The sequence below is a fragment of the Lissotriton vulgaris genome, chromosome 9 (assembly GCF_964263255.1).
Source record: "Lissotriton vulgaris chromosome 9, aLisVul1.2, whole genome shotgun sequence".
Classification (NCBI taxonomy): Eukaryota; Metazoa; Chordata; class Amphibia; order Caudata; family Salamandridae; genus Lissotriton; species Lissotriton vulgaris.
In genome coordinates this window covers 897,170,457-897,192,362 of record NC_141697.1, presented here as the reverse complement: position 1 = coordinate 897,192,362, position 21,906 = coordinate 897,170,457, and the positions used below count along the sequence as shown (strand labels likewise).

General features: G+C 41.3%; 1 protein-coding gene across 11 annotated transcripts in view; it reads left to right on the top strand.

The window, feature by feature from the left end:
- RYR1 (ryanodine receptor 1) overlaps positions 1–21,906 on the top strand; it is a 1,215,008-nt gene that overhangs the window by 158,183 nt on the left and 1,034,919 nt on the right. For all 11 annotated transcript variants that reach the window (XM_086938669.1, XM_086938668.1, XM_086938662.1 and 8 more), the window contains exon 2: positions 1,888–2,007. In XM_086938669.1, the coding sequence (XP_086794795.1) occupies positions 1,888–2,007 (120 nt within the window). The remainder of the gene's footprint in view (positions 1–1,887; positions 2,008–21,906) is intronic.

Sequence of the window (21,906 nt, the reverse complement as noted above, 5' to 3'; positions counted from 1 at the left end):
TACCTTGATTATGTTATGTGTACGTTCCTGACCTAATAAAAACAGCTCTATTTTCGCATAAGACAGAGGGATGCAACAAGTCCATTCCACCCGTGTATGTAACCCACCTGCTAGCCAGTAAACCCACCTCTGTCAGCCATTGTCTTCTATCAGAGAAAACAGCAATGCTAACTTGTCTCTGGATGGATGGGTCGAGCTTACCATGTAGTTTGAGGTTCGGGCCTCCTGCCTTTGTAAGAGGCCCATTGTCTTCAGCCAATATCTCCTGAATGGAATGTTTTAAGAATGATTTTGTCTCTGGTCGGGATGTAAACTGATGCTAAAGAACTTTTTTCCCTCACAAGGTTCCAATGAGAAGCATCCACTCCCATTCCTTGTCCATACTACAGTGCCTATTTATTACTAATAGAAAATATGCCTCTTCTGCTTTATGTTCCTTTTATTGACAGCAGCATCTTCTCATGTTCCCTGAGACTCCTACCAGGGAGTGTGAAGACAAACTAGGCAACCTAAGAGGATAATTTTTTAGAGTATAAGGATCCTATACCGCATCAATTGCTTACCCCGTACAGTGATCATCCACCTATCTGCCTCTTGGCAAGGACTCCCACATTCTAGCAGCATATCAGTGGAATCCACATGATCGCAGCAGTCTTGCTTAGTATCTTTATAAGATCTGTATACAAAAATACTGTCTACACTGTGTGGGTTTCCCAGTCTGGACAAGCATACACACCACCTGCATTATGCAAGCTGCGTATCCCATTCTATCTCTTCACCTCAGTATATCACAATCTACTATTTCCATGAATCGATTGCAATAAGAAATGCACAGTTAATCCCAAGCCCACCAGTTACATGTAAGTGCATAATTCAGTGGGAGTGCTGAACGTCTATATCTAGCCTATCTGCAAGGGTCATCCCTATGGACTAAATATACATCATGGTCATTCATAGCCCTCTGACTCATGCGGTGTAACTATTAGATTGAACCTCATTATGGCTGCTTATGTGGTCCATTCCTCACTCAATACATGACTTTCTCATAAACAGCATTTCCTGGCAGTTAGTTGCTCTTCTTGAACATCTGCAACACAATAATACATCACATACTATGTCTGAAATACGCCCCCATTCATGGAAAGAAGCATTTATTCCAAAAATATTATGAATAGCTATACTAAAATGAGTAAATGCCAGAATGAGGAAATAAATCTAGGCACATATAGTAGATTTCCTGATAATGTGTTAGAATATTCACAATTGCCTTTCAGGCCAGACACAGATAATATCACCTTGTTTATCACACAGCCTACATCCAATAGTACAGGCTAGACAGATCATTACACACATTTCCAAAACTGTACAGATACGCCACATAGGTGAATAATAATGCGTCCAGAACTGCACTGCACACAAATGCATACTATTCAAAACCAACAATAGCACACGTTTAGACAGAATTGTGAAGTTAGACCCAACAAAATACAAATATAAAATTAACTCCCTATGAAGTCACCTAATACTACTTACTACCATGGTAACTTCTCAACACATATAAATTTGCAGGGCAACAGCCATCTGTATCAGTGAAGGCAATATGTACGTGTTTGTGCCATCCATCTATTCTTATCCAGTATAAATCCCAGTAGTATTTAAAACTGACATACATTACCGACCGCACACCCAACAAAACCAAATTAGACTTTCACCTTATATGGAAATGTTTTTAAATTCATATTGTTTATAGAGACGCTGCAATGCTATTCTGATGGCTCATTGCCTGCTATGCAAACCTCATCTATGTTTCTCTCACTCGTACTGCTCGATCTCCTCTCAGTGTCCTACTTCCTGATGACTCATTTTCTGCCTCTCTTTTCTCAACAGGAAGACGAAGTTGTACTACAATGCAGTGCCACCATCCAGAAGGAGCATCTGAAGATGTGTATGGGAGCAGAGGGCTTCGGGAACCGACTTTGCTATTTGGAATACACATCAAACGCAAAGGTAATTATATTTCGTCCTTGCTGATCCTCCATGGCCTTTCCACACCCTTTCACAGTGTCAGCCATCTTACCAAGTTACAATAAGCCTCACTGGGAATTAGTTTCCTCTTACTTCTCCAACTGATTCTCATCTCTTGGTGCTCTACACTTTCCCAGCTGATCATTCTTTCTCATGGTTGCCATCCCCTGAATATCAATTCATGGAGCTCTCCTTTTCTCCTCTTACAGCATCACACGTGGTCTATTTCTTCCTTTTCTTATCACTTATATACTAAAGATGCACATATTTTACTTTCATTTCCCTCATTGATGCACACCGACAAATCTAGAATCTCCAACTATATCTCAACTATCAGTCACTGGATGGTCTTCCAATCGCTTGTACTAATTTGCTAAAAAATGTAATTAGTCTACTTACAAGCGTCACCATCTCTTTGCTCTTACTTCGCCCATCTCATTTTCTTCTAATACCTTGTCACTCCTCCCTTGATTTAAATCCTCCTCAGCCACTCCAGCGAGATTTCAACTCAGCATTGTTAAAATAAACTATTCCCCTTATTCAGAAGGAGCAAGTCCCTGATGAATACAGTAGTCATGAGTAAACTTTATTATTCAAATAGAGTACTAAGTGATCTCCCTCAATATTCCTACTCCCCTTTAGTCAAAACATTAATTTCACAACAAGGATATTGTACAACACTCCCGTCAATCACATTTCAAATCCCGCTGATACCAATCAGAATGGCGTGTCACAAAATATCATTCTCATTGCAAAGTACTCATTCTTGTGTTCAGAGACATCTATTTATGAATATCCAGTGCCTCGAGCTCATGACACGCTCATTGTCAAACACTTTATGCTAACATCTGCCTGCTACCAGAACTAAAAACACCTCATACCCCAATGCCCCCCATTATGTTTCACACCCTTCCAGCTGCCCTGAAACGCCTTTGTTAACGAGATGAGAGGTATCACTCCGTTTCTGAATTCAAATAACTCTAAACCCCATATTTTAGAACTCGAAATCTCTGCTTTTTGATCATTCCAAATCTCCTTGTATCCTGCGGTACATAACTTAACTATCCAAAAAGCCTGTTCATTGATCCAAAAATGCAAAGATGTATCATGTATCAATTCATGTAATACATTGTAATCTATGGGACAAATTCACAAACTACATTTAGTATAACTATTGTCATGTATAACTTTAATAAATTGTAACATATCAAATAAAAATAACAATTTTACTGAAGATGGGATTTTTCAAATTAAATATAATGTAATTAATTAATAATTATTTAATATACATTTCAGGTCATGTACAATAACATTTATTGTATTAAACCTAGGAATAATAAACGTTCATATGTCTCTATACTTTACCACAGGGAAGCCACTTTCTTTTGTGTCTAGATTCACATAGTCTCCGTTGTTTCAGATGTGCATCCTGCAATGTAAATCTGTCCCTATGTAGACTCTTGATAACCTGTAGAGCATTCCTGCTCGAATTCCACATCTCAGTAAATCTCAATATATTTAGTACAGTAGCCAAACATTATTATTATTATTATTAACATAGTTTATAATGCGCTCAGCCACCCAATTGGGGTTCCCCATAGCTAGCCATGTCAGATCTTGTACGGTCAGAGCTATTACCTCAGAACAACCAGGTCTTCACATTTTTTCGAAAAATTGTCAGCGAAGGACGCTGTCTCAGCTGTTCTGGGCGGGCTTTCCATAATTCAGGACTATCCATGCAGATTCGTAAAACTCGACAAACATAAACAACAGGGATTTCTATCACAAGAGACTCTTCCTACCAGAAACAAAGCAGCCTTCCCAGCACTGAGGCTATATAACTCATGAAACTCCCGCACCCAGGAAACAAGATCTCTGTTCTTGAGCACCCATGATATACAGTTTCTAAAACTTTCAACACTAGCTAATTCCCTGATCCTCCAATGTCTACATGCAATCCTTGTGCCCCAACACCTGGAAAAGATAGCAGGGGCCCCTCCACCCATGACATACAATATTTAGCTCCCTTGTCTCAAGTAAATAACTGCTGGCCTTCCAGCAACTAGGCAGTAACTTTCAAAATCTTTCAGGCATCCAGGAATTGCAATCAGTGTTTCCTCAGCAAGTGCAATCTATTTTCCAAGCACTCGGGAAATATAGGCCCTTCGATATTGCAAGAAGATGGAATGTATGACCCTGCGCAACAACGAAATGCAAATGATGACAACCAGGTCAGCCTTGCACATATGAAATACAATTCGTGCCCCATCATCCAGGAACTGCAACGCATGACTCTGCCATGTTGCAAGAAAATGTATAAGTTATATCTTTAGTTCCTGGAGTTTGTTATATGAACACACATTATTTTTTCTTCACCCCGAAATTGTAACCCATGACACCCTAGTACACAGCACCCATATAGATAATTTCATGTCCCCCAGAAGATAAAAACCATAAGCATCCAGCAACCAGGAAGTTTCATTCATGGCACTATTGCACCCAGCAACTACAATCCATGACTCTGCAGAACCCATCCTGTCATCGTTTTTTAGTGAGTGCTTTAGATGTCTACTCGTTCATTCATTCTTTCAGCACTAATGAAATACATTCTAAGATCTCAGGAAATCTGAATCCCTGTCCCAAGCACACAAATTAAATACAATCCATGACCCAAGGACACTGAAAATGAAATCCATCACTTTATTGTACTCAAGAAATATAATTAATGATATATTAATATTATTATTATAAACTCTTAAATACAGTGCTTTATCCATAGCACCCACAAAGCGACTCATGACCCCAGTAATAGTGGCTGCGTTTTGAACAGAAAATGTTACACCTGATCTCAGATTCAAGAAACTATGGGCCATATGTATCATACTACCGTTTAGCGAATTCAAAATAGCGAATTTTAAGGAATCGCTATTTGGAATTCGCAAAACGGTATGTATGTACTACATCGCTATTAAATAGCGATTCTTTACCATTCCTAATTTGCGATTAGCAAATTGCTAATCGCAAATTACCCATTCATTTCCATGGGCCAGGAGGCCCATAGGAATGAAGGTGCAATTTGCGATTAGTAACACTAACAGAATATGTTCCCTCTTGACCTATAAAACTTTAGCGGTATATATCCAATACTTTCATTCTATTGTTTTCATACATAAGGGCAAACAACAAAAAAAGATTTTTTATAACTTTCTCATTTTATTATTTTTTCTTTTTTAGTTATATTTCTTAGTACAAAAGTTTTTTTTCCATTTATCGTTTTATCACATCAGTTAATATACTTTATCAAAAAAACACATAGTATAAAACACATCATTTTCTAATCTCATCAGTAAAAAAACTATTTACTGCAGGGGAAACAATATACAAAACAATCAACACTCTCACATGTACATACATCCCTTATTTAACATGCATACTACATTCATTCTTGATTCTGCGTCTGAGGGATCGCAGGTGGGAATGCAAATTAATACGCAAGGTCGACGCGTTTCGGCAGTGTGGACCGCCTTCCTCAGGACCTGTCTGCAGAATACTCAAACACAAACAATAGTTTTATGGCCCCTGCATGGTTGAAAATCTGTAAAGATAAATGACATACATTGTTTTATTTATTCTAATACTTTTTACATTATTCTCAGTTTATGTTGCCCTATGTATGACCAAAAAGACATAATTCATTTACATTTTAGAGTCACTTAGATTCTAAGTGACTCTAAAATGTAAATGAATTATGTCTTTTTGGTCATACATAGGGCAACATAAACTGAGAATAATGTAAAAAGTATTAGAATAAATAAAACAATGTATGTCATTTATCTTTACAGATTTTCAACCATGCAGGGGCCATAAAACTATTGTTTGTGTTTGAGTATTCTGCAGACAGGTCCTGAGGAAGGCGGTCCACACTGCCGAAACGCGTCGACCTTGCGTATTAATTTGCATTCCCACCTGCGATCCCTCAGACGCAGAATCAAGAATGAATGTAGTATGCATGTTAAATAAGGGATGTATGTACATGTGAGAGTGTTGATTGTTTTGTATATTGTTTCCCCTGCAGTAAATAGTTTTTTTACTGATGAGATTAGAAAATGATGTGTTTTATACTATGTGTTTTTTTGATAAAGTATATTAACTGATGTGATAAAACGATAAATGGAAAAAAACTTTTGTACTAAGAAATATAACTAAAAAAGAAAAAATAATAAAATGAGAAAGTTATAAAAAATCTTTTTTTGTTGTTTGCCCTTATGTATGAAAACAATAGAATGAAAGTATTGGATATATACCGCTAAAGTTTTATAGGTCAAGAGGGAACATATTCTGTTAGTGTTTTGCTTTTCCCCTCTTTCCCTGACCTTAAAGTAACAAATAGAGGGGGTCCCAATCTCATGTTAATGCAATTTGCGATTAGCAATTAGCTAATCGCAAATTAGGAATTTCTTCAAGGGTGCAGGGGTGTCTCAAGAACACCCTGCTGCACCCCTGAAAAAGACATTTGGGGGCATATGGCGCACATACATGCCCTAAGGGCATGTATGGGCGTCATATGGCACCTTTTGTTTTTTGGAAAAAAGCTTATTGAAAAGAATTCGCAAATTACCACCAACTAGCCTTTGCGAATGCTAATTAGCTTGATACATATGGCCCTATGACCCATAACCCCATCACCTAGGTTACAGAACATTACACCCTTTTCCCCCAGAAGAATCTAACGGCCACATGCATCATCCCGGCCTTTTGCGAATTCCAAATTGCGAAAAATAGCGAATCGCAATTTGGAATTTGCAAAATGGGATGCATGTATATTTTCGGAAATTATTTGCGATTCGGTAAAAATCGCAATTTTTACTGAATCGCAAATATTATGCGAATTCCAAAGTGCGAATTCGCAATTCCCATTGATTCCTATGGGCCAAAAGGCCCATAGGGATCAATGGGAAGGCTTTAACAAATTGCGATTTTCTTTTGGAAAATCGCGATTTGTTAATGCATTCCAAGGGTGCAGAGGGGGGTCCAAAGGACCCCCCCCCGCACCCCAGAAATGTAATTTGAAGTGCATGTTTCACACACACATGTCCCAAGGACATGTGTGTCTGAAACATGAAAGTGTAAAAAATGCATTTTTCAGCATTTTCAAAACTTTTCGCAAATTACCACGAGGTTCAACCTCGTGGTAATTTGCACCTCCTAATTCCTAATTCGCAATTATAAAAACAATCATGCATTGCTTTTAAGGAATCGAAAATTTGCGATTCCTTAAAAGCAATCGCATTTTTGGAAATCGCTAAAACTAGCGAATTTCTCAAAAATGCATGATGCATCCCAAAAACTTATTTAGGAAGTGCAAACGGCCGAATTTACCGATTCGCACAGTTTGCACTTCCTAAATAGGTTGATGCATGTGGGTGTAAGAAACTCAACCAACTAGATTCCTCCATTAGAAATATACGTTCCGTGATTCTTCTACACCAAGAAATACAACTTTTGGCTCTATAAGACTGAGCAAATGTAACCAAATCGCCCTAGCACTTTAGAAATAATGATGATGTTTGTCCATTGTTGTCGAGGAAGACCTCGATATTTCTTTGATTGGTTGACTGGGCTCTATGCATCCGAAGATGACCGAGTAGTCCGATTTGGGTGTGGAAGGTCCTGTCACATGTCAAGCAGACACTGTCGGTGATATGCGAGTTGCCCTAACTTGGGCAGGTCATGCTTTCTTTGAGCCTCAACAGGACCCTTCGCCTCCAAGGTTAAGCAGCTTTTGTGAATGAGGCTGTGCCATGCTCGAAAGTTTAATGCGAGGGGCTTCCCAGGTGTCAGTGTTGAACTCAAGAGATTTCAGGAAGGCCTTCAGCTTGTCTAGAAATAATATAAACCACAATCACCGCTCTCATGAACCCTTACCCATGACTATGAAGTACCCACGAAGTTGAATCAATGGGTACAGCACTCATTAATATTTTATTTATTTATTTATTTTATTTAGGAAGTTTTCTATAGCGCTGTCAAGACCCGGAGGTAGCAGAGCGCTTTACAGTAATAGAATGACAAAAATCTGTATAAACATATACATAACATAAACATAAACATAAACATAACATATGTGAGGTATAAGCATTCAATGGGTGACATTGTAAGCGGAACATGGGTGAGTTGCCGAGCTTCTTTGGTTATGGGATTCACTGTAATCACATAGTTCAGGGGTTGCTTCCTGACCCCGGTTATCCACTATCAAGGGAGCGGATCAGGAACAGGGATTTGAGTTGCCTTTTGAATTCCACAAAAGAAGGAATAGTTCTGATGTGCGGGGGGATGGAGTTCCAGATTTTGGGGGCGTTTCCAGTGAAAGAGCAGTCCGCTGTTCTTTTCTTTCTGGTTTTGGGTAGGATGAGCAGGAAGGAGTTATAGCTTCTCAGATTCCTGGCTTGGCCTGCTTTTTTGAGTTTATTTGCCAGGTATTCAGGTTTGCCGGTATGGAGGGCTTTGTGGGTTAGGCAGGCCGTTCTGAGGTTACTACGCATTTCTACTGGGAGCCATTTGAGTTCCTTGAGTGCTGGGGAGAGGTGATCCGATTTTTTGATGCCGGTAATCATTCTAGCTGCAGCATGTCGTGTTGTTTTGATCGGTGCCAAGTTCGATTTCGGGATGCCTTTTAGGATTGCGTTCCCATAGTCTAGCCTTGTCAGTACTAGAGATTGAGTGGCCAGTTTGAGATCCTTGTTAGGAATGTAGGGTTTGATCTTGGTCAACAGTCTGAGGTTAAAGAAAGCACCTTTGGCTGCATTCTTGATGTGTTTTACCATGTTTAGTTTGGGGTCTATGATGATGCCAAGAGATTTAACAGAGTCAGCTAGAGTAAGATTTCCTTTAAGCGCATCAATTGCTTTTAGCCATTCGGTGATTTGAGTGTTGTCTTTCTTGATGGAGATGAGGAGTGTCTCAGTTTTGTCTGGATTCAGTTTCAAGTGGTTGTTTGTCAGCCATTGTTGAACATCTTTCAGGACATCATTTAGTCTATGTATGTCAGTGAGAGAGGAAGTTTCCAGATAGATTTGTGTATCGTCCGCGTAGAGGTGAAAGCGGATGTTGGCTTTTCTGAGTAGCTTGGAAAGTGGTTCCATATAGATGTTAAAAAGCTGAGGCGAGAGCACCGAACCTTGGGGGATGCCCTTATTGACCTGTTGGATTTCGGAGGTGAAATTCTTGATTTTTATTATTTGTGTTCGGTTGTGTATGAATGAGGAGAACCATTTGAGAACTATTTCGCCGAGGCCGCCGAGGAGTTTGCGGTCCACCGTATCGAATGCTGCAGAAAGGTCAAGGAGAATAAGGAGGCAGCATTTGTCTGAATCCAGAGATCCGTGGATATCGTCTATGATGTTCAGCATTGCTGTTTCGGTACAACACATAAACCCGTTACCCAGGAAATGGAAGCCATGAGCCCAAGCACTCAGGGATTATTCCATGTCCAAGCATGCTTTGCCACTAGGCGCACAGCAGTTCTCAGCTATGATGCTCAGTACGGAATGGTTATCACCCACAGCACAAGATTCAGAGTGAATCATTCATGACTTTGTAACCTATGGATTAGCCCAATGCCATAACTCCAACCTCCTGTGCCTCCGCACTCATGAATCATCATAATGTTCTGACAGTCATGGTGTAGTATCCATTGGCCCATCATTTAAATTATAACCTAGGATCTCCAAGCATTCACAGATTATTACCCTTGCCCACTTGTATCTAGGGGTTATCATCCATGTCACTTTGCCTTTCCTGCCCAAAGCTTCTAGTTTACAAGGAGTTAAAGATAAGGCACAGAGGCTAACATTCTCTAGGTCTTTGCTTCTGCCACTCAACAGTGAGTGACATCTTCCTCTCAAGCAGGTGACATCAACCAGTGACATCACAATAAAATGTAGTGTCACCAGTAGCAACCAGTAACTCAGGGTCTGCCTTCTTTCCATCTGACCAACAGAGGAGATAGGTTTCATTTCTGCTTGGTTTGTGAGTACATCAACGACTGCCAAATTAAGTAGGGTTTTTTCGGGTGTTATACAGTAATCTAGCAATACATCTTGTTGGTGTCAGGGTAGAATCATAGAGGGGTGTCTTGCTCTGAGCACAAAGAGCTCACTCTGTAAGATAGAAAATATGTATTTTATTGAGGGCTGTTAACATTATTTTGTTTTCTTTTAATTTGTTTTTATTCGTTTCTGGTTCCTTCTCTTGCTTTTGTTGGGTGTTGTAAATTACCAGGCTGTCGTAATTCTTTCAAACCAGCCTGCTGCCTTATTTAACCACATGGCTGCTGGGCGTTTCCCCCCCCCTGTGCTGGAAAATGCCATTTTAGTGGCACCATGACGAGCTCAGCTCGTCATCAGCACACGACACCCGTGGGTGATGACGAGCTGAGCTCGTCATCAGCATCGAAAGGAGTTACATAATGCTGATACTAACAATTTTGTTGTTCTCGGATGGGATTGAACAGTTAAATGAGCCAATGTATGCCTTGAATGATGGAACTGCGGTGCCCGACTCTCACAAATCAGCTCAAGCCATAAATTCCTACTTCGGAAAATCAGTGACTGATCAGCAAACTGTGAGTTAGCCCCAGTCGACTGTGTTAAGTGAATTGATTATGCAAGAATAGTCTTGTTATACCAGGGAAGACAGCCTTCTAAAAGAGCAGTTTTCTCCTCCTTCCATTGAAAGGTTTCCTGAAGAGTAAATACCCAGATGGACCAATTAATTATGTGTTCAATTGTCGGTAGAGGATCTATGACTGGCAATGAATTCTGTGAAGAATAAGTGGGACAATTTTACGAGGCAGTCTCATCAACATGCCTTGCTATCACAATGCATTTGTAACATCCTTTCTTTCTGACGTTTTCTGCATCCACACAAAGTTTAAAGATATGAGTATGTGTTATGTATTGTTAGCATGGGTAAAATGTCTGTTTCTTCCCTCAACTTATCATCTGGCATGATCTTCAACATACGTGTAGATATTATTGTTTATCAGTGATTGGTAGAAATAATTTGGAAGATTTTTTTAAAATGCACAATGTCTAAAAAATAATTATGAGACAGGCTAAAATTGAATGTGAAATGGTCAAGGTGCAGTGGTGAGCTAGAAAGTATTTAAATTCATATAAAAATAAATCAAGGGAAACCCATATCCGAGAACCCACATCAGAGACCTGAATTAATTGAAAAAACGAATGGTAGAAAAACAAATTAATATAAATGCGTACAGTCCAAACACAATAAAAGAAAATTACAAGGACAGTTAAAAATATATTATTAGATTACTTACAAAGAAAAAAAACTTTCTTTTAAAAAATGTAGACTCGTAGCAAATCCCAAATAGCAACATAGCTTTAATTTTAACAGCTATTAAATGGGCAAGTTGGTGCAATAAATAAAATGTATCTGAAGAAAAATGACAGCATAGAAGTGGTCCCTATAACACATGTGTAAAAAAGGAGGTGAAAAATAAAAACATTCTAAAAATGGGTGAACGGTAGTATTGGGAGTTCCAGTCTCAAAAGAAAGAAGCAGGAGAAAAAAGGGTGTGGAGAGAGATATAAGGAAAGTGAGCGAAAAAAAAGCAATAGAAAGATTAAGAGGGCTTGAGGGAGGGAAGGTAACTCCCTGGACAAGTAAAGTATAAAAACAAACAAACAAACATGAAAGAGCACTAAGTACAAGACATGGAATGGGAAAGCTTTTAGAGGGAAAAAAAGCACATGCATACTTTGTATAAAAAAAACAAGAGGAAGACCCCATTTTCAAGACTGCAGCATGTAAACCAAAGGTGTTAAACTACTGAATTGAAGTAATGTGTTCTTTTTATTTTTAAAATTGCCAATTTACATATAATTCTGTGTCAATCTGTTTTTAAATTGCGAATTTGCACATAACACAAGCTGTTGTAACAAGTACTTCAGGGAGGAGGGCCATTTTACTCCTATTCTGCACCACCACTAAGATGTCAACTTAGTCAGTTCTCTACTGGTTGGGTGCACAGGGCAACCCTCCTCCTCTTTTCCCAATCTCTGACCAGATAAAAGATGAGTATGTCCTGGACGCCCAGCGGGTGCGCCACGGCGCGCCAGAGACAAGCCTGTCTGCATCCATCTGTGTCCGGAGATCGGCCAGCGGCAGCCTGCTGGCCAAATGGATTTCAAGAATAATAAGTCTCTAGGTGTTGGTGTGCATACCCCGCCAGATAAGAGACTGACATATAGAGCCTGTCTCGTTAACTGTAAATCTCTATCCAAACACTCTCTTGAGGTGTTCACTGTGCTGTCCAACAATATTTGGGACTTCATGTTTTTAACAGAAACATGGCTCGCGATGGTAAATAAATAGTGGGTGGGTCGCTGTTAAATTCAGGGGTTCCTTTGAGGGCACCTCCACCTCACAAGAGAACAAAGATTGTGTTCAGGGTTCAGTTTCAGTTTTTAATTAGCTCCCTCTCTTTCCTTCTCTGGCATCCTGCTATATAGGCCTCCGGTCTGCTCAAATAATGGCCTTGCTAAACTCTTTGATTTGTTTCCCCCAACTGTCTCTGCCATATGCAAATTTCACAGTTCTTTGGTATTTTAATTTACACATGGATGACCACAAATGCTCACAAGCAGCACATCTTAATGCTACTTAAACAGGTCTAAACCTTCAGCAATGTGTTCAAACTCCCACACATAAGGCAGGACACATACTTGACCTGATTTTTTCAAATATTGATGACCTGCAGATTTCTCCAGCAAAATGTCTTATTTGATCTGATCACTTTTCTCTCCCCCATCCTTCTCCAGAGCATGGCACAAAATCACAGAGACATCTCTTTCACACAAGTTACAATCCATGACACCTCACTTAACCGGGAGCCTATATACGGATGTGGCCACGTTTAATAAATGGGTTACGGATGCCTTGGACATGGCAGCACCATTTAAACCTCTAAGAGTAAAAAGGACCAAACCTTCAGCCTCCTGGTTCTCGTCTGAACTGAGGGAAAAAAAGCCACTGTAAAAAGCTAGACAAGGCCTGGAGAAATTCATATGGCTTGGAATACAAGGAAGCTCTGAGAAATTTCCGCCAAGCTGCCCATGAACTGCAGAGAGAATATTTTGGCACACGAATTTTGATTGCGCCTCACCCTTTTCGGGAAGTATCAAAAGTTGTTCACTTCTTTCTTTCTCCGGAGGCTGTCAATGACAATTTTAGACCTAGTAGGGAACTGTGTGACAAACTATCTTTATTTTTTGACTAATAATTAAAATAATTAAAAAGATCTAAGCTATATTCCCGGCAAGTTTTGGAACTGAGACTTGGACAAACTTGCTTACCACCCACAAATATTAATTAGCAAACATCCTTGAAATTCCTGAGGAAATTTCTCTGGAAGAACTAAAGAGATGCAAATCGAGATCACCAGCTGACCAATGTCCACCTAGAATTTTAAAATTGATTGCCCCTACTATTAATCAGGTTTTCAACAGAATTCTGAATCAATTTTTAGAAGTAGGTCTCTTTCTATCAGAATGAAAACAAGACTTTCTTTGACTGCTGTTGAAAAAATCTCCAGCCGCTCATATTGAGCAACTTTAGACCAATTTCCCTCTTGCCTCCAACAGTAAAAATAGCGGGAAAACTGACTAATATACAAATTTCTGCCTATTTGGAATCTAATATAATGGCCTGTTGCATGACACACATTAGCACCAAGGTAGCCTTACTGGAAGTCCTGGAATTGATGGTGGATGTGCGGGGAAGGTGGGTCATTTAGACCTATCGGCAGCTACTCTAAGGGAAACATTTTCTTGGTTGAGGCCGTTTCAACAAAGTAGATCATAGAGAGTCCACCTTCAGCCGTTTCCGTCCTTCCCAAGGCCCATACTATCTTGAGTTCTGCAGAGCTTGGCATTGAGCCCTACACTCTTTAATCTTTACATAGCCCCCTTGGCTCAGTTGACCGAAGCTTGGGGTGTGCCACGGGTGTCCTATGTGGATGACACACTACTCCTGCTATCCTTTCAGGGAAACTTGGACTCAACCTTGATTAAATTGAAAGAATGCCTCAAAGGAGTCACAGGCTGGATAAACAACAATTCTCTAAAATTGAACTCAGATAAAACTGACATTTTCTTCTTTGGTACCTGCTGTTCTCCGAATCTTTGGTGGCCAGAAGATCTAGACCATGCAAAATATCTGTGAGTCATCTTTTACTTAAGGCTCTCTTTTTCCAAACAAATCAAACAGGTGTTATCCACTTGTTGTATCAAACTCAGATCCCTAAAGAAAATGTTGCACCTGATTCCAGAAAAGACTCGTAAGACTGTGGTTCACAGCTTGGTCTACTCTTGGCTGGACTACTCAAACAGCCTGTATCTGGGACTCCCTTCTTTCTTAATCCACAGACTTCAGGTCGTGCAGAATGCAGCAGCAAGTCTGATCTGAAGAGTCCCATATAGGCAGGCCATATCTCCTCATCTGAAGCAACTTTATTGGCTACTTGTGATAAATTGGATTAAGTTTAAACCTCTAACAATTGCTTTTAGAGCTTTCTCCGGGCAGGGCCCTGCATAACTGAGGAAAAGACTGTGTCCATATCAACAATGTTGAATTCTCAGATCAAACCACCTTCTACTGCTTCATGTCCCATCATTTGTGAAGACAAGGCAAGGAGGAATATGTCAAGTCAAGTCAAGTCAAGAGATTTATAAAGCGTGCTACATACCCATAGGGTCTCAAGGCGCTAGAGGAAGGGTGGGGAATTACTTGTCGAATATCCAAGTTTTAAGTTGCTTTCTGAATGCTAGGTGGTTCTGAGTAAGGCGAAGGTGAGTGGGAAGTGAGTTCCAGGTTTTAGCTGCCAGGTAGGAGAAGGATCTACCTCCCATGGTGGTTTTGTTGATGCGAGGTATAGTGGCAAGGGCTTGGTTGGAGGATCGCAGCTGACGGGAGGGGGTGTAGAAGGACAATCGTGTGTTGAGGCATTCGGGCCCAAGTTCGTAAAGTGCTTTGTGTGCGTGGGTTAGGAGGCGGAAAGTAATCCTCTTATTTACGGGGAGCCAGTGGAGGTTTTTCAGGTGACCAGAAATGTGTTCTTTACGCGGGATGTCTAGTATGAGCCTGGCTCCTTCACAGTCTTGGCCGCAAAGCTGTGGAATACTCTCCCAATTAATCTGCATAGAGCTACCTCTATATAACGCTTTAAGAAAGAACTGAAAACCCTTCTCTTTGACAAAAGCTTTTCCCTTCATATTCATCTGCAATGGATTTACTGATTGTCAATTGTACGCTTCAGCGACAGTATACCTCCTAGGTTGCAGCTGTGCGCTATACAAATGGTGATTGATTGATGTACCTCTTAAAAAGCATGTAAAAGGCTTGAAAAAATATGATTCTTCAAATTGTTTCCAACAAATGGAAAATGCCATTCATCAAGAAAATGTGATTAAACGCTTTAGATGAAATGGTTCCTCAGAACTTGTATTCTATGATTTTGTTTTACTATGAAATCACATATGATCGTCATCCGGACATAGAGACCATTACAACATAAAAACTCTCCCAATCTGACCAAATTATCAATGGAGGCCATTATCGAAAGGAAGGATGGTAACAGAGCTCAATGTGACCTGCGTCTCTGGTTTACTTTCCACACAAGGTTAAAAGTCCCAGATGCGGGAAGAAAGGGCCTCTATGGAATGGCAGGATTACCAGCTCTCCAGAGGCTCTCCACGGAATTGAGGGGCCTTTTCATCAGTGATAACATTGGATGTGCTGTTGAAAATTGGCAGCTGCAAGCAGTTTGGTTGTCCAGCACACAAATGAGGCTTTTGCAGTGAAAAACTCAGCTTCTTGAGACCCTCATGGGTGAATAGGCGCTTTTTATAAGATCATCGATTGATTGATTCTGTATTGATGGATTTGAAGGTGGCAGCAAGTTCAAAGGGTGTACGAAGTGAAGAGCCCATATGTAAATGTTATTGGATGTATACAGCTGCGTCTGCCATTTTCAAGTCCTCCTGGTGGGTATTCACTTTAATACAGAAAGCTCTTGCTGAACTCTACTGAGCCAGTTCTTGCAACAGTAGTTGATTAGTTTCCCTGAAGTGTTCTGTAATTGGGCTACTGGTTGAGGGTGGTGAAACCTTACTCAAGCATCAACCACAATTCTTGTTAGAGTGAAACACAAGCAAACCCCAAATTTAACCTGTGCTTAGCCCTCTGGTAGCTTGGCACAAAAGCAGCCAGGGCTAATTTAAAGGCAATGTGTAAACCATTCATTCAGCACTTAAAACATTATTATAGTGAAAACACAACAACAGAAAAATCCCACACCAATGTAGAGAATTAGAGTAAAGTTTTATTAATTATTTGACACCAGAACGACAAAAATCCAATATGTGGAACAGGAGATATGTAATTTTAAAGATTTATGGTAGGAATAGCTCCTTAAACACAAAGCGACACTCACTAGTATCTGGTTGTGCTAGACATAGTGCGAGTCGCAAGTTCAGGCCGACCGTGATGGAGTGCAGGCCGGATACAGGGAGCAAGTTAGTCCGGCTGACAGAGTTTAGTTTGAAAGTCTAACGCGAAGAGTCTGGTTCACCGTGGATGGGGCTACGAGGGACAAGGAGGGTATTGCGTTTTCTTGTCACAGTGACGCGAAGAGCAGGCCAGGCGTTGCTGATGGTTGTTGTGGTAGCGCAAAGCACCTGTTGAGCGTCATCGAGGGTCATTGCTGGAGATTTGCATCGGCGTTCACTATGGGCTGTCTGTGCTGTAGCTCAAACTTCAGATCTTACCTTGCCAGTCGTCGCAGAGGGTCGTTGTAGCGCGAAGAGTTATGGTCACTGTTGCTTCGCGTTAGCGGTCGACGTGGATGAATATAGCTTAATACAAACAGAACCGTTCATGGTCGCAAAGATCCCAACACTTAAGGATTTCTTCTTTTCTTTGAGAACGAGTTCAACTGATGCCACACCTATGGTCTTGGACCAGAGGGGCACCTCTTGGGGACCGGGCACTCACTTTAGCAGAGGCCAGCATGGCTCAGGAAGGTCCAGTTGCAGGTCCAGGCAGTAGGTCGGCTGTGCAGATGCAGGGAGCCCTCTGGAGCACTTGTTATGTCCCTGTACTTAAGAATAGAAGGTCAGTCAGCTGACCCATGGAGCCACTTCAGCCTGAGATGAGGAGTACAGGTCCAGACTTCCTTCTTCTTCTCAGCAAGCAGGACAAGCCTCAAGCACCAGTGCAGCAGAGCTTTCTTCTTCTGTAGTATGCACAGGTCCAGGAGTGTACTGAGCAGTTTTTGTTCTTGGCCTTTATATAAGAGTATTTATACGTGGTGCCAGCTTCGAAGTAGGAGAGGTTTCTAGAGGTTTCCACCCCCAGAGGTGCTTGGAATTTCCTGCCACCTTGCCCTGGCTCCTGCTCGTCTTATGGCACAATAGATTGGTGTAAACCCCTTTGTGAGTGTGCTGAAGCAGAGTCTTTGTGATGTGCAAGCGTGGTAGGTGACAGCTCCAGGGGCGTAACACAGGCCCCTGCAGCCCCCGCGGTGCGGGGGGGCCCTAAGCTCCCGGGGGCCCCTCGACACTAAACTCTGGACAAAGAGCTCCTGATAGAGCCCGGAGGGGGGGCCCCTCTTAACGCTGTGCAGGGAGGCCCCCTCAATCTTTGTTACATCAGTGGACAGCTCCTCACCTGCATCAAGTCAGAGATGGCCCATCCTGCCAACATCTATTTCCTTTTTATTTCATTCTCCGGGAGCAATACACTAGGACCAACTGCCTGCTACACCTAGTCATGTGGCCCAGGTTACAGGCTGTAGGCACCAAAAGGTTTGGACAAGACAATAGCAAAAAGAACAGATGATGGACAAAATGCTGAATAATGCAAACATTCACCCGAGTCAACAGGTCTGGTTTTAATCCATCGTTTTTTGACCTCCACGCCACCCCAGTTTGGACCCAGGCATTTGAAAATCAGTCTTGACCATGAACCTCCTAGGAACAGTCCAGCCCAAACTTCCAAACCATGTCCTCCTAGACTGAAAACAACCATCCTGGGACCGGTTTTGGGGTTTCACCCCTCATTAGCCAGGCTAGCTTGAATCCAGAGGTGCAGTGAGCATAGGACCTACACCTGGGCATACCCTTTCCACTTAGTGCACCGAAGCAAAAAGAACATATGATGGTTGGAATGCTGAACAATGCAAACATTCACCCACAGTCAAATGATCTGGGTTTAATCCATAATTTTGTCGCTGACCACGCCACCCCAGTTTGGACCCAGTCATATGCAAATCAAGCTTGGCCCTGCACCTCATGGGAATAGTCCAGCCCAAACTACCAAGTCAGGTCCTCCCTGGACCGAAAACAAGCATCCTAGGACTGGTTTCAGTGTTTCACCCCTCATCAGTGAGGCTAGCTTGAATCCAGTGGCGCAGTGAGCAGGGGAACCCTGTCTGGGCATACCCTTCCCACTTAGAGCGACAAAAGCAAAAAGAACAGATGATGGATGGAATGCTAAACAATGCAAACATTCACCCCCAGTCAACAGATCTCGGTTTAGTCCATATTTTTTTTGCCCACCACGCCACACTAGTTTGGACCCAACCATATGCAAATCAGTGGCTGATTAGTAGCATTCAATTTACAGGCCCTGGATACATATAGTACCACTTTACAAGAGACTTACAAGTAAATGAAATGTGCCACTTGAGTATAAACCAATTTCACCATGTTCAAAGGAGAGAGCACAAGCCCTTTGGCATTGCTTAGCAGTGGTCAAGTGTGCAAAGTCCTAAAAGCGTAAAAAAACATGATCACTAAAAATTGAGGAGTAAGGCAAAAGGTTAGGAGGAAGACCACGCTAAGGCTAACAGGCCTAACATGTTCCATGAGAAAAATAGAGGTATTGATATTGACATGCCTAGATTGTTTGTTATGCAAATATATATTAGGTGCTTGTTAGTACCATCTCTCAACAAATGGTTAGCTATTGCTCACTTACAGAAACAATGTGGTTAAGGTGAACAAATTTGCTATAATTTCACCAAGAATTAGTACAATACTGGGAACTAACAAAAGTGGTTTTCCGAGAGAAGCCCAAAAGCTACTGAAGCAGGAGGTGTCAGAGTTGTTGGAGAATTAGACAAAACTGCAGTGATACCTTAATTTCAAGTGATTTACTGGTACAAATAGATTTCAATAACTTGTTCTTCGCAGCTGTGGGGTGCACTAGCATCAGAGAGATTTCCAGTAATGTATTAATGGACAACAAATTCTATATGCCCCCCATTCAACTAATCCTTTGCACTTGCCAGCTTTCTGATGGTCCAGAAGGTTGTATTAAGCAGTCAGTTAGAAGCAAGAGAAATTTGATATGCTATGTATTAGGATGTCAAGCCCTGCGTGAAAGAGATTAAAGATATGGTAATGCACCAATCTTTTGTGGCCTTTGGTAGAAAGGAAAAAGTATGTTTGACCCCCCCTCCAAAGCTCCAACCGCCTCTGATGAATTTTTGTGTTTGACAGTAAATACATGGACGTGCTTTCTGAGGCTGCTCAAGGAGGACTTAAATTGAAATGCTTGAGGCCCTGAGGGCTAGATAGCATTGACACTTCTGTCACTGGTAGTTAGTTTGTTATTCAGGCTCTGCTCCTGTCTCTATTTAGGGTCTCAAAAGCCTTCAACTGAGGTTAGCAAAGTGTTTCATGGCACAACAGAGATAGAATGATAGAGATAGATAGTGTGGGTGGCTGAAAAACACACAGGCCTGTACTGGTAGACTGTCTTTGGACATCGCCGTTATCTAGAGTAGGATGCTAGTCTGGAGTGATGGGGATATTTGTGATCCTTTGACAGTAGAGGAAGGGGCAGAAGGACAAAAAGTGCCCGCATGTAACTTGCTTGTTGGTTTTTGCAGTTTCTTGTTTAGTAAGATTGCAAACCAGTGCATTTTCTAGTACTAAAGAATAATGTGGTGTATTGCAGACATTCAGTCCAAGAGACTAATGGGTAGAATTGAGAGTGTGGCAGACAGGGTACTGCATGACAGATGTGCCAATTAAACTGATGGTCTGCTCGTTCTATTTAGAGTAAGCAGGACTGTCAGCTTTCCGTCAACAGAGCCCCACTTCTCTTTGTTCGCGTCAAGCTTCCTCCGATAGCCCGACAGCGCAGGGACTGGTTAGATGAAAGGCATCACACGCACTGTCCCCTCTATTCAGGGTGGACTTTGAGATGTTCTTTTTTCTGTCTGTTGGTGAGTAAGAATATAAACAATGACTGCCATGGTTAAGGAAAAAGCTCCTTGGGTCTGATAGTCATTAGTTGTTTGTTTTTCAATAACAAACACCCACTTTGGAGGTTTGACTGCAGGTCCTATCAAGCTACAGATATCACAGCTGGGCCCGTGGTGATGTCTAAAATTGTCAGACAACATTTTGTCAGGGTGGTGATATATTACCCTCTGCCACCTTGATGAACTGTACTCTAACCCCAAACTCTAGATTTGCACAGTAAGTATGCTGGTAGTAAGCAAGAAAGTAAGTGGATCATTTTGAAGTGGGTCTCTTTTTAAATCCCGGTGACAGTTTTTTACACTTGGAAGTCAGCACTGTTTAAGTTTGGGGAGTTGATGCATTCCATTGGAATTAACCTGAGGCTATGTTGGTTCCTTGTTTATGGTAATTTACTGACTGATGGTGAATTTTATGGCATTGAGATAAGTGCCAATGTTGGTAGATTTCCGAAAGCCATATTATACGGGTAGATTCTGAGTTCTTGTATGCTATCCCCATGAAGGTCAGGTTAGTCGACTCCTTCTCTTCATGTTTGGCCTGTGTATCTGCACCTTGCTTTGTACCTTGTGGAGGGATATCTGTTGTACACATGGCTTGAAAATGGTCACCTGCAGAAGGTGGGGTTTGTAAAGGTGAGCTTTGCAGTTTTGTGACTTTTGGAAGGAGGACTTCTGTAGCAGCGGCTCCAGGATGCCTGGCTTGGAAATGAATGTCTGGCGAGGATGTGGCAGTCATAGGTGCCTCTTGAGACATCATGCCTGACGAGTGCTTCTGACACGTGGTTTCTGGATGTCTGATTTGTGAAGTGTGTGATTTATTTAATCATTGCTTATGATGACTGCCCCCTAAAAAGTTGTTAATGGAAGTGTGGCACATTGTTTGCGACCTATGTATTTGTGGCTGATTTGCGCAAGGCACAGGGATTCCTGGGTGGTTGTAACCTAAACAGACTCTAAATTTGTGAATTTAGGATTTTTGTTTTTTGGCTTGTATATCTTGTATGTATGATTATAGTGGCTAGCTCATGACTTGACTGCTATATGTACAGGTCTCTGACACCCTGATGGCTCATGTTCGCACTATATAAAACTTCTCAAATAATAAATAATAAATAAATAACTGTTAGCAACTTTTGCAAAAGTAATGAATTTAACTCACTGATTGATAGGTTGTTTGTGAATGCACCGCTTTTAAATCTGAAACTTATTGGTATGTTGTCCATGAGTGTTTGGTTTGCTTGTTGCATTTTTGGCTTGTGAATGTGCTGTATTTGATTACGTGACTTGTCTGTGCATGGCGCATGGGTATCAGTTTAGTTAAAATGTAGATGTGTGGCTTGAGCTGTAATGGCTTCTGATGGTGGTCATCTTGTTCGCAAAAAGTTTATTTTTTGGGTGTTGTTATGGAGAGGTGCTTTTTTAATAATAAGTACTTCTCCATTACCCACACCAGGGATGGCTTGGGGTGTTTTGGGAAGTGCTGATCACTGATGTGATTTGGGCATTGAGTTATTTCGAGACAAAGG